Source organism: Copadichromis virginalis, linkage group LG2, assembly GCF_057382275.1.
Source record: "Copadichromis virginalis isolate Kocher_CV1m ecotype Utaka linkage group LG2, C_Virginalis_male_GT1.1, whole genome shotgun sequence".
NCBI classification, from domain to species: domain Eukaryota; kingdom Metazoa; phylum Chordata; class Actinopteri; order Cichliformes; family Cichlidae; genus Copadichromis; species Copadichromis virginalis.
The window spans coordinates 38,954,873-38,966,079 of NC_140619.1; the positions used below are offsets into that span (position 1 = coordinate 38,954,873).

Here is an 11,207-nt window from a genome sequence, read left to right on the forward strand (position 1 = left end):
GAACTGTGTGTGTCTCCATATGATACCATTTCAGAAAGTGTGGGGAACACGTGCAAATGCCACGCATGCAAGGTTTTGTAAAATTGCTTTGAGTGCACAGACTAGTTACTATAAGTATAGTTTTTTGTTTGTGTCTAAGAGAAAGAGACATGAAACAGAAGTGAGGTCAGTGTTTAATGGCTGTAATGATTATACATGGGATAATGAATTCCCAACAGTTCCAGAATGTTATAATGTTATGTTGTAACAAAAACCCCTATGATGATTGCGGGGAAAACAAATCAAAGGTCCAGTTTACTCTGCCCTGGACAGAGTTACTGGGATCCCACCCTGGAGCCAGTCCTGAAGTAGGAGCTCGAGGGTGAGCACTTGGTGGCCAGGCCTTAGCCCATGGAATCTGACTGGGCTTAGCTCAAAGAAGCTATATGGGTCTGCTCTTCTGTGGAACCACCACCCACAGGAGGGGCTATAGGGGTTCAGTAACTTGTGGACTGAACAACAGTTAGGTGCAATGGTCCTGGTAGTCTGATTCCAGGCCACCATGTCACTCCAATGTTGTGTGGTTTGCCTGTTCAAGGAGAGGGTATGCTTTCAACTAAAGGGAGATCAGGAGCCTTCCCGGGAAGGGTATTAGAGAGGTCTGATTGTCTGTTTGTCACACTTTGGATGCAGCAGGAACAATGCGGTTTTCAGAGTATGGAGTATCTTGACTGTTGTTATGTGCCATTCAGTACCTGTATAGCTGCAGCATGAGTTTGGTCTGTATTCCAGGAGTGAGTTAGACACATTTCTGGTGGGTGTTGAACTCCACGAGGGCTGCCCTTTACCCATTCTGTTCATAAACTTTTATGTTTTTTAATATTTATAATTCTGTTGGCTTCATCAACCACTTCAGCTTGTACTAGAGTGGTTTACGACCAAGAATGAAGTGGTGGGAATGACAGTAAGCACCTACAAGTCTGAGACCATGTTTCTTAGCCAGAAAATCTGTAGAGTGCCCGCTCTGAGACAAGTTTCTTCTCCCACTGGCTCCCAGTTGCGGAGTTTAAGTATCTCAGGATCTTGTTCATGAGTGAGAGGAGAATGGACAGATGAACTGAGTCAGTGCAGTGTTATGGACAGTTTACTAATCTGTTGTGGGGAAGAAAGAGCTTCAGGTCAGTCTACGTTACTACCCTCACCTGTGGTCATGAGCTCTGGGTGGTGATCAAAAGAAAGAGCTTCCTGATATAAATCAGTTGAGAAATGAGTTTCCTTTGAAGGGTAGTACCTGTGACAGCGAGGACCTCGTTCATTTGAGAAGGACTGAGTAGAGCCATTGCTTCTCCATATTGCAAAAAGCCAGTTGAGGTGGTTCAGGCATCTGACTAATTAAGATGCCTCTCGGTCCCTTCCTAGGTAAGGCATTTCAGGCACGTCCTACCAGGAGGAGACCCAGGACTCACTGGAGGAATTATGTCTTGGCTTGTCTGGGAACAACTTGGTTTTTATAATGGATAAGCTAGAAAAGCTGGCCAGGTTTGGGCTTCTCAGCGTAGACTGTTGCCCTCACAATCTGAACCCATATGAGCAGTAAAAAGAAGACGGATGGATGGATGATTAAAATATAGTAAATTATAAATGTATTTTAGGTAAAACAGTATATGATATTGTGTGAAACCTGGTGTTTTTCTCCAAAAATGAGTGCTGTAAAGCCTTAAAAAAATACTTTCTATGAGTAGTATGTAAAGATTAAACAAAGTGGCACAAGGGGAGACAAAGACTAGTCAGGAGGTGAGGGGGATTTGGGAATGCAAAAATTATATCAGTGACTAAAAGAAGCAACCCAACTTAACCTCCTAGGACCTGCGTCCACATATGTGGACATCACATTTTGGGTTATGTAGACCAAAATACTCAATTTTGCTCTGCAAGGGCCTGATATCCACTTATGAGGACCTTATATTGCAACTGTTCTATTGAAATTTTAAATGTATATGCTCATATGTGGCTCTCATTTTTCTTATAAACAAAAATTAGGTAAAAAAATAAATCTGGTAATTCTTTGTTTTTACATTCTTCAGGTCCCAATCAGCCCAAATATCAAAGAGAAATGAAAAATGCATGTCATGGAAGAGTTTGGGTCTTAGGAGGTTAAGTAAAAGTGCAAATGTATTATCTTCCCAAGACACCTAAAGTAAAATATGTTTATTATAAGGAGAGAATTATGCAAGAGTGAATATGGTAGTAGAAGTATATTTTCCAAAGGAAACATGATTTTTAAAACTATATTTTGTTGCTGTATTCATTTTTATCAGATTTTACTGGTGATTCAATTCAATGTTATTTATGTAGTGCCAATTCACAACAATAGTTGCCTCAAGGTGTTGTCTGTGTGTTTCAAGATAGCTGCCAAATGTTAGAATATACATATTATTGTCATTTTACTTCAGTCAAATGGTAAATAAGAAGAAGAAATTCATGCTTTTGAAATAATGTAGCAGAGTACAAAGTACATTATTTCCTTTTAAAAATAGAAAGTGGTACTGCAGTATTTAAATGGGACCTACAATATGAATTTCCAACTAATTTTTTTCTTTTTTTTCTGTGAGAATAGCTTTGCTTGAACCACAGTTCAAAATAAACAACGCATTTCAGCTCTCCCCTGTCCTTTATAGTTAAATTCTTCTGATTTATTGCCTCTCACAAACAGAAGGTTTGAAAACCAGGTGTGTGGAGCTCCTGTGTTTTGTGTCTGAGATGCCTGTATTATACGGATGAAAGATTAGAGTCCAGACATTTAGAGCTCCATATACTCTGCTAAGGTACTGTTTTCATGTACTTTCAGTACTTCCATTGTCAGCTTCTTTGTATGTCACATTGCCTTTCCAAATATTGGGTTATTTGTTCCACTGCTTTAACTCGATCATTAATAATAAAGTTGTGCACAAACATATAATTATCTTTTGAAATATGTTACAATGCAATACGACACACCGTCAAAGGGCCTAGGTGCCTAAAAAGCTCCAGCTCAACCACTCATTGAAATGATCATACATTAGCAGTACAGTAACATGAAAGCAGCCATTCTTTGAGTATGCTGACTTTTACAGCTTATTATAGGCTTAAGTCAAGTTTTGAATGAAGACCTTGTATTTATAATGAGTTCTTCTGAAAAGCTTTGTTCTGGATTGCTTCTTTCAGTCAGTCTCAGTACTTCCACCACTAAGCTGAAGCGTCTCTTCATTCATATCTGTGTGTACTTTATGCATTGTCTGGAAATCCCCATTGACTGAGTACTGATAAAGACCTACACTTCAAACAAACAAAATAGCAGAGATTGGTCTATTGAGCACAATAATATTAGTTTTAATGGGGTAAATAAAGTGTTGGCTATAAACCAATATCTATATCATCTCTACCACAAAAGATTTAGAACAGACTTTTCATGAAGTTGCCATTTAATGCCTGATCACATCTCACATTCAGACGGTAAAGGGGATTCTTGGAGTGCAGATTGTGATGACTAATTATAACAGCTGTAACGGTACAAAGGCTCGAAAGAACTATTTAAAGTTATAGAACCACCTTACTCGCTTTTCTTTTCAATATGTATTATTTTGTTTTTGATGATAAACACTTTTGTGCACCACGTGTTAAATATCTGTATTAATAACTACATTTCAGCAGTCTGCTCTTCATAGATAGACAAATATGTCTTTTTTTTAACATTACACTATTTGAATTTTTTACCAGTTAAATATAAATTATATCTTTACTCCAATTGTTGACACTGAAAAAAAAAACAAGAAAATAGTAATTCTGTTAGGCATTAAAAGAAATATGATTCATTCATGTTTTACATGAACGCTTTAGGCTTCATTCCTAACTTTTTTTTATTCAGTTTACAAATATGCACCATTACTTACTCAACAAAATAAACAGAAATTACAAGAATGTCTTAAACTATTGTCTGGATATTAAAGCTGAATCTGTCAACCATGGGGAGACACACAAAATATTTTATAGCCTACAACTTTACCATTGAAACCTATAATATACAAACTATGGAATTACAGCTATGTCCCAGATATCTCACTGCATAGTTTTTTGTTTTTTTCCCCCACGACTGCTGGAGCTAGATGCGCACAGTGTAACTTAATATAAACGAGCAAGTTCCATTTACTGTATGGAAGAAAAAGAAAACATTTCATGTGATTGGTCTTTGTCACAACTTACATCTTCTATCAACTGTTTTTGTATGTTTTCTTGAAAATGTCACATTGCCTTTTCAGTGCAGGGGAAGGATGGCACTGGGAATAGGGGATAACGAGGAATCTGCACCTGAGCCACTTTGAAGCAAGTGGCAGTGAATGGCAGCTCGGTATATCCCAAAGTCCTTATAAGGGTGTGATTGACAGATTCCTTGGTGAGACAGAAAGCTACAGAGAAAAATATTGTCTAATTGTTTTGGTTTTTTGTTTTGTTTTTTTAAAAAGGGTTTTGTAAGAAGAGAAGCACAATTTGAGGACGGCGAAGAAACAGCAGTTTGAAAAAAAAACATCCAGAGAGCTACTTTGAATTTCACTGTTTATTTTGCATTGCAAGTTCAGTCTGCTGTGTGTTTGATCTGCAAAGAATTTAAAGTTGCAGAGTGAATGTGCTCCAAGAAGGTCTCGGATCTTTTGTATGTCAGGATTAAAGCTCGACTCTTCAAATGCTTAAAAACACGGAAATACAAAGATCAGTATGTCTTTGGAAATTTCCGGTGATTGCTGGCTTGTGATCATTATGTGGTAAAATCATCAATGTCGTGAAAAATCTGGTGTCACAAAACTGCCATGTTGAATATAATGTTGCAGCGTTAGTCCTTAAAACATGGGGATTAAAGTTCATGCAAAAATAATAACTGTTAAAGCACTATTCAACATGCAAATTACAATAATAATCATAATAATAATAATAATGAGAACGCTACTTGGTGTCCCTCGAACCATCGGTGAAAAAAGACAAATGGAAAGAATTGTGACCGGAAAAACAGCTTAAAATATCCAAGTTCGGGCACTCGGGAAAGGTGGTTGTTCAAAGCGCTACGTTGAGTGCCTGGAATTGTGTGGTTTGAGACATTTTTCCAGTTTTTCTTTGTATGAAAAAGAATAAAAAACAAAAAAAATAGTTGTAATAAAAAGGGGGGGGGGGGTCCTCTAATTAATTTTTTTTTTTTTAAATCCAAATCCAATATGAGAGTATATTATTATTTTAAATCACACAGACACACACACATAGGCAGATTAAATATCCCTGCTGATAACCGTTATATAATGTTCTCGTATACGATGGTAAAAATATCTTGAAGTAAATGAAGCCGTGACTGATTGTTCACAGTTTGACTTGTTTCACGGGGGAAATAAGATTTGACAAAGGTGATTGTTGAAATCGCGTGTTATGGTGAGATTTAAACATTCAACGATTCGCTAAGTGACTTTGAGAATACACAGGGGGATTTTATTATCCCGTTTACTTTTTCTTCCTTCTGTACTTCACGCGGAAAAAAACTCAAAAGCAGACTAAAGTTAGATTGGGTAATATGGGATAAGTGTTCATAATCACAAACTTAAATCCACCCTTTGATGATCTTTTACTGATCCTTTATAAGATGGAAACATGTCAGTTTTCTGTCATCGGTACTGTAACTCAGTATATAATAATAGGTGCGGCGTTCCTGTGAAAATCTAATTTATTTTTGCTCTGTACAAAAATCTAGAAAGACGATGGAATTTTCCGTGACTTCCAGATCAATTAAAGCCAGGTTTGGAAAAAAAAGGAAATTATTTTTCACAGAACGACCAAAAATAGATTAAATAAAGTGGCTGGTTTGGACTTATCTTGGTCATAATCCGAAGTCCTGCTTTTCCAGAAGAATATTCGATTAAGCATTCGAAACTACATCTCCTTTGATGTAGTCAAAGATATTACTTTTTCACGATAACCTTTTAAAGAAGAGAAGCTGCTGCTTGTGCGTAAAATCTAAATAAAATTTAAATTCTGATTTTAACATATTAATACATTTGTTTGTTTAGGGGAAACTGTAGAGAATATTTGCTGTAAAAGTCAAATCTTAACTGCAATACTACAAAAACAAAACAATAATATTGCAACGTACGAAGCATCAGCTATGGGGAAATAACGGGGAGTTGGAATGGGTGTAATGTACACCGATGGGGGTGTTTGCATTTCAAGTCGCTGAGGTTAAAAGGAAATAGAGCCGCGATATGTCCCTCTATATCAGATATCTCCACATGCAGGTAGGAAAGGAAGCAATGTGGGACGGTCCACTCCCCAATATCCCTCTCTGTCCTTCAAGCTCCAAAGGAGCCAATGAGCATCATCACTGCTCCTGGCGATGGCCTAGGTGACAAGTATACCTGCATCAAGTAGATTAGATTTGAGGACATACAGGCGCCTTTCGTGAGTGGGCATGTCTTACTATATAGGGTGAAAAAGAATGGTGCATTGATCAACCGAGACACTACATATACCCATTTGTCCGTGCGTAAAACGCATTGCAATTGTAACTTGTGTCCCAATAAACGGAGTCTGCAGGGTTGACGGTCTTGATTCCTTTTCGCGTCCATGTGTCCCACGCGATAACTTGGATGTTCAGTGTATCTTTAATCATTCACGCTGATCTTCCTGTCCAACAGCCAACACCTCATGATACACCCCCTGATGGCTGCGTTAGGGTCCGTAAGTAATGGAAGTATTTTGAAAGGTAAGAGATGGATGTTTAATGTACGACAGCTCCCTGTTGACCCTGACTTAACACTTAGGCCGTTATTGGATACAAAATAACAGCTTGTACGACCCCCTCATATTTCAGTTGCACCATTCAGCCGGAAGTTAGCGAAGCTTCGTGTTTTGTTTCATTTTTTTCTTTTAAGATATTGTCTTCCATCTGCTAAAAGTAGCAAATGAGAACCCCCTTTTTATTCTCTGACAGCAGTGACATCGGCCTCCTTAACCCCAGAATACTCCTCTCCTCGTGCTGACATACGGCCCTAAAGGTAGCTGTCAGTTTGCCCTGTCCGGGAATTACACAGCCATTCATCACTGTATGACAGGTGTGTTTAGGAAGAAAGCCATAGTGGCCCAGCTGACGGGGTCTCAGTGTCTGACAGTAACACCATAGTAAACAGAAGGAAAGTGAAACGAGACACAAAATTTAAGCACAATAATGTTTACAGTGGTAGGTGTATAAATAATAATTTAATTGAAATTAAATAGACTAGATTTTTTTTTAAACAACTATATTTAATTTTTGGTTTACTGCGTCTGTGTGTGTGTGTGTGTTTGTGTGCGTGTGTGTGTCCACTGTTGATTTAGTAGGATATTATCCGAGTTTCAATCGTTCAGATCTCAAAGCACAGAAAAGTCACCTTTTCAATTAATTAATGTAATTATTGGTATAAGTTAAGATCCACGTTAATCCGATTTAACGACAATTTATGATTATTGTTAAGCTTCGAGAGGACTTTTGATGATAAAAAACCAAAACAAAATAAAACACAAAAAGGAGGGGCGCAGTACAGCATTGTACCTGGACCTGTAACTATTCTGAAATTTCTAGAAAAGCTTATAATTAATATCAACAATAATTCAGTGGGGGGGGGGGGGGGGGGGGTGCATTTATTTTCTTTTTGGCCATTAAGTTAAAAAGAGAGAAAGAGAGCCTATTTGTATTTGTCGGACAAAAAGGGGTTAAATTGTTTTAATTATTGGTAAAAAGTTTGATTGCTTTGTGGATATTTATATTTAATGTGCCAATACTAAACGTAACCCTTAAAAAATAAAATTGCATCCCAAATGAAAGTAATGCCTGATATGTTTTAATGTTTTTCGATCTAAACAGTCACTTAACACAAATAAAACATGTACATTTTAATAGGAGGTCGGCTTGTTTTAGCCTGCTTCCTGCTATAGGCCAGTAACTCAACAAACCGCCTCTTTTCAGTCTAACAGCGAACCACACTATAATGCATTGAAATAAAGTAACGTATATGCTCAAAAGTGCTGAATTATCTTACCTTTACAAACACAGCAAGAGAAAAAAATACACAACCTGCAACAGAGACAGCTGTTTGAGAAGTTAATGGAATATGCCTATTTCCAATCACTGCAGAGGTAGGAAGGCGCATGTAAAATATAAATCGACATTAAGGTGACATTTTCAGTCTGCTCAGGCCTCCGGTTTCCAAAACAGGTTCCGGGGGCTTCGGAAGTCCTTGAGGGAGTCCAAGCAAAGACACAAATACTTTAATATTATTGCTGTGTCACTCCTCAGAGGATAACATAGTGACATTTGTAGGAGGTCCTGTCTCTCCGCTTATGATTTTAGGGTCTAAACCATGAGAAACTGTTTCTTTAACGGGTCCCTGGAGGGGGGAAACCTTACTACATACATGAAGGAGTCGCTTTAAAGTATTTCAGGATGTGAAAAGCCATGAAAAGTTTTTGCTGTCTTGCCTGGACAACATGGTGAGGAAATTCAATCAGAGACGTTGAGCAGTCCCCTCGGACCTCTTCCTCTTGTCAGAAGTAAAGCTATTTGGGCTTCCTGGGAGCAAAAATAATAAAAATGAATAAATACAGTCACCGAGTTTTCACTGGTTCCCCGCACACGCAGAGAGCGTCCATGCAGGGAGGCAGTAGGCGTAGGGGTAATAGTAGGACGGTTGTAGGGAGAGCAGCGGGGGCCGTAAGATCTCTCCCGGGCTGTACTGTCTCTGGTCGTCCCGCACCAAAACTTTCACTGCCACCTTCTTGGCTGCTGGGGTCGAAGCCATCAGATCGGCGGCCATCTGGCGGCGTTTCGTCTTGTACCGGCGGTTCTGGAACCAGATCTTCACCTGAGTCTCTGTGAGCTTCAGGGAGGCCGCCAGGTCCGCCCGCTCCGGCCCGGAAAGGTACCGCTGGTGGTTGAAACGGCGCTCCAGCTCGAAGACCTGTGCGTGAGAGAAGGCAGCTCTGGAGCGCTTTTTCCGCTGTTTAGGTTGATCCAGACTCTTCTCGTCCAGGTTGCTGGAATCTGGAAGAGGAGGGCACACAGATGGACGATGCATTTGAATCTCTTATTTGTCTCACATTTCGGGGCATTACGTTCATACTTGTCGATTATTTCATGGTTGCTTTGAGTTTTGAATCAGTGAAACGAAAAGGCGAAAAATTAAACTTAGAGAAATGTGCAAACTTATACGAAGGTATGTTTATTTTCACTTTTTATTAAAAACAAACTGCGTTTACCTTTCTTTTTTATTTTAGATTAAAAAAAAAGTTCGATTTTCATTTAGGCCTCATTTAAAATTATTTCATTTAAGATCATTACTCCTGACATTAAACCAGCCGTGTGTTGCTGGTCGATTATACCGTCAGTCAAAACATAAACGTGTCAAATCATCAACGTTATCGTGACAAAGTCTAAAATTAAGCCAGGAATGCATATATACTCATGCGTAACGAGAGGACTTGGTGCATAAAAGCTATCAGGATGTGAAGAAGTTTTGAAAATAGGGCCTATGCCCTGCAATAACACCTGGCAGCTCTTCTTGTGATTCCACACAGCTGTAACAGCAGTGTAAACATCTAAATTAAAAGAGCACTTGGCTCTTTCAGACTGAACTCTGTATTAAAGCGAAGAGTTTTGCGGAGTCTTATTGTTGTACTTAAACCAGTCACGCTTTCCCCCCTGAGTTATAGTTATTCGGATCTTTCTGGCCTACTTACCCGTGCCATTACCGGGCTCCGTGTCACTCTTGGAGTTTTCCGCAGCTGCAGACTCGTGGTCCGTCTCCTCTTGCAGGCTTTCCTCCGGCACATCCGACGCAGGGTCTCCGTCTTTCTCCGATTTACATGGGGCTGGAGTCTTGCTGTCGTTGTCCTCACTGAGTCCCGAATCCGAGTCGTAGCTCTTCTGGTCGGTCGGCTCACAAACTTCACTCTCGTTTCTCCTGGATCCGCCGTCCATCTCTCCGAATATTTTCCAGCAGGCAGTCTTTGAGAAGCACATGTCCAAATCTGGCAAGTGTCGACTGTCGTCTTTTTTGTTCAGGATGGCTTGGATTGAGAAAGGCATCAGTGAGTTGCCACGAACGGCCATTTTTCAAAGAAGCGAAGATTGCTCTGACTTCAGGTTCAGTAATTACCCGGCCCAGATAGTGGAGTAAATGTCAGTTCATCCACATTTTATTTTACTCCCTCCGTCGATCGCTGCTGGCTCTTAACTTTGCCCCTCCAGTGTTGGTTTCTAGTCGCATCCCTCGGGAGAAGCCGTAAAAAGTTTCTGCTACATCCGCAGAAGCGATGCTGCTCCGCTGCATAGCTCTACCATCAACCCGGGCTCACTACAATCTCCAGCTCTTTTCACCCAATTTTTTCACCATACGCCCTCACCTGTGACTGACAGGCAGCCTTTTCGCGTCCGATTGGCCTAGAGAAGAGGAAAGTCGTTTTATGATTGGCCACTGTAAACGACGTCATGCTGCTTTTAACCAGCTGGGGGAAGAAAAAACTTTCTTTGGTCAGAGCTTGAGAAGCAAATGTCAACCAACGCATTTATTTTAACCGAAACTTCATCCAAAACAAAAGGACAGTCTTTGTGCATGTATGACTCCTGTGTATAGGATTGCTTTTTGGTAATGTTTTATTATGTAAAAAAACGTATGGTTAATTTAGCAAAAGACCAGATTTCCTTGCGTTGCTAAAGTTTTTTTTTTTAATCCTGCAGTAAGAAAAACGAGGATGGCATGCGCAAATGTCCGAGATCACAAGATAGTAGAATTCACCAGCAACATCATTCAGAACTGTATAGTAGAAAGCATTGTCTCCGGTTTTCCTCAAATCACTTAAATGCACCATCAGGACTGAATTTGTAGGAAATTTAATCATTAAAAAAACCTTAACCCTTCATCAACCCTCAGATCTGTCTGGGAATCCTGTGCGTCCCGCGCGTTATGTGATGGTTGTTGCCTTCAGGGTTGACCAGCGAGTGACAGGCTATTCGCGCCGTCTACCTTTAATTAAGTTAACACAATGTATCGCCTTCTTTACACCCAGGATGTTGAATCGTTAAAACCTCAGCATATCCGCAAACTTCTTCAACTATATAAATAGACTACGAGTAAAAAATAAAAGGCACCACATTTCTGAAGTCTTATTAGATTCAGTAGAGGCTG

At 39.6% G+C, this 11,207-nt stretch overlaps 1 protein-coding gene across 1 annotated transcript; it reads right to left on the bottom strand.

Annotated features, from left to right (window-relative positions):
• Nucleotides 1-7,843: 7,843 nt before the first annotated feature.
• Nucleotides 7,844-10,384, bottom strand: nkx3-2 (NK3 homeobox 2). The gene is made up of 2 exons (XM_085466705.1): nt 9,760-10,384; nt 7,844-9,064 (listed from the first exon to the last, which is right to left on the bottom strand). The coding sequence occupies exons 1-2, from the start codon at nt 10,130-10,132 to the stop codon at nt 8,640-8,642; spliced, it is 798 nt and encodes a 265-aa protein (XP_085322831.1). The 5' UTR covers nt 10,133-10,384; the 3' UTR covers nt 7,844-8,639.
• Between the last annotated feature and the right edge of the window lie 823 nt (nt 10,385-11,207).

What these genes read in the sequence shown, in the direction of transcription:
- nkx3-2 (XM_085466705.1), bottom strand. Translation starts at nt 10,132, where the DNA reads ATGGCCGTTCGTGGCAACTCACTGATGCCTTTCTCAATCCAAGCCATC. An exon ending in GGAGCCCGGTAATGGCACGG is followed by an intron (nt 9,065 to 9,759) that starts GTAAGTAGGCCA and finishes CTCCTCTTCCAG; the next exon opens with ATTCCAGCAACCTGGACGAG.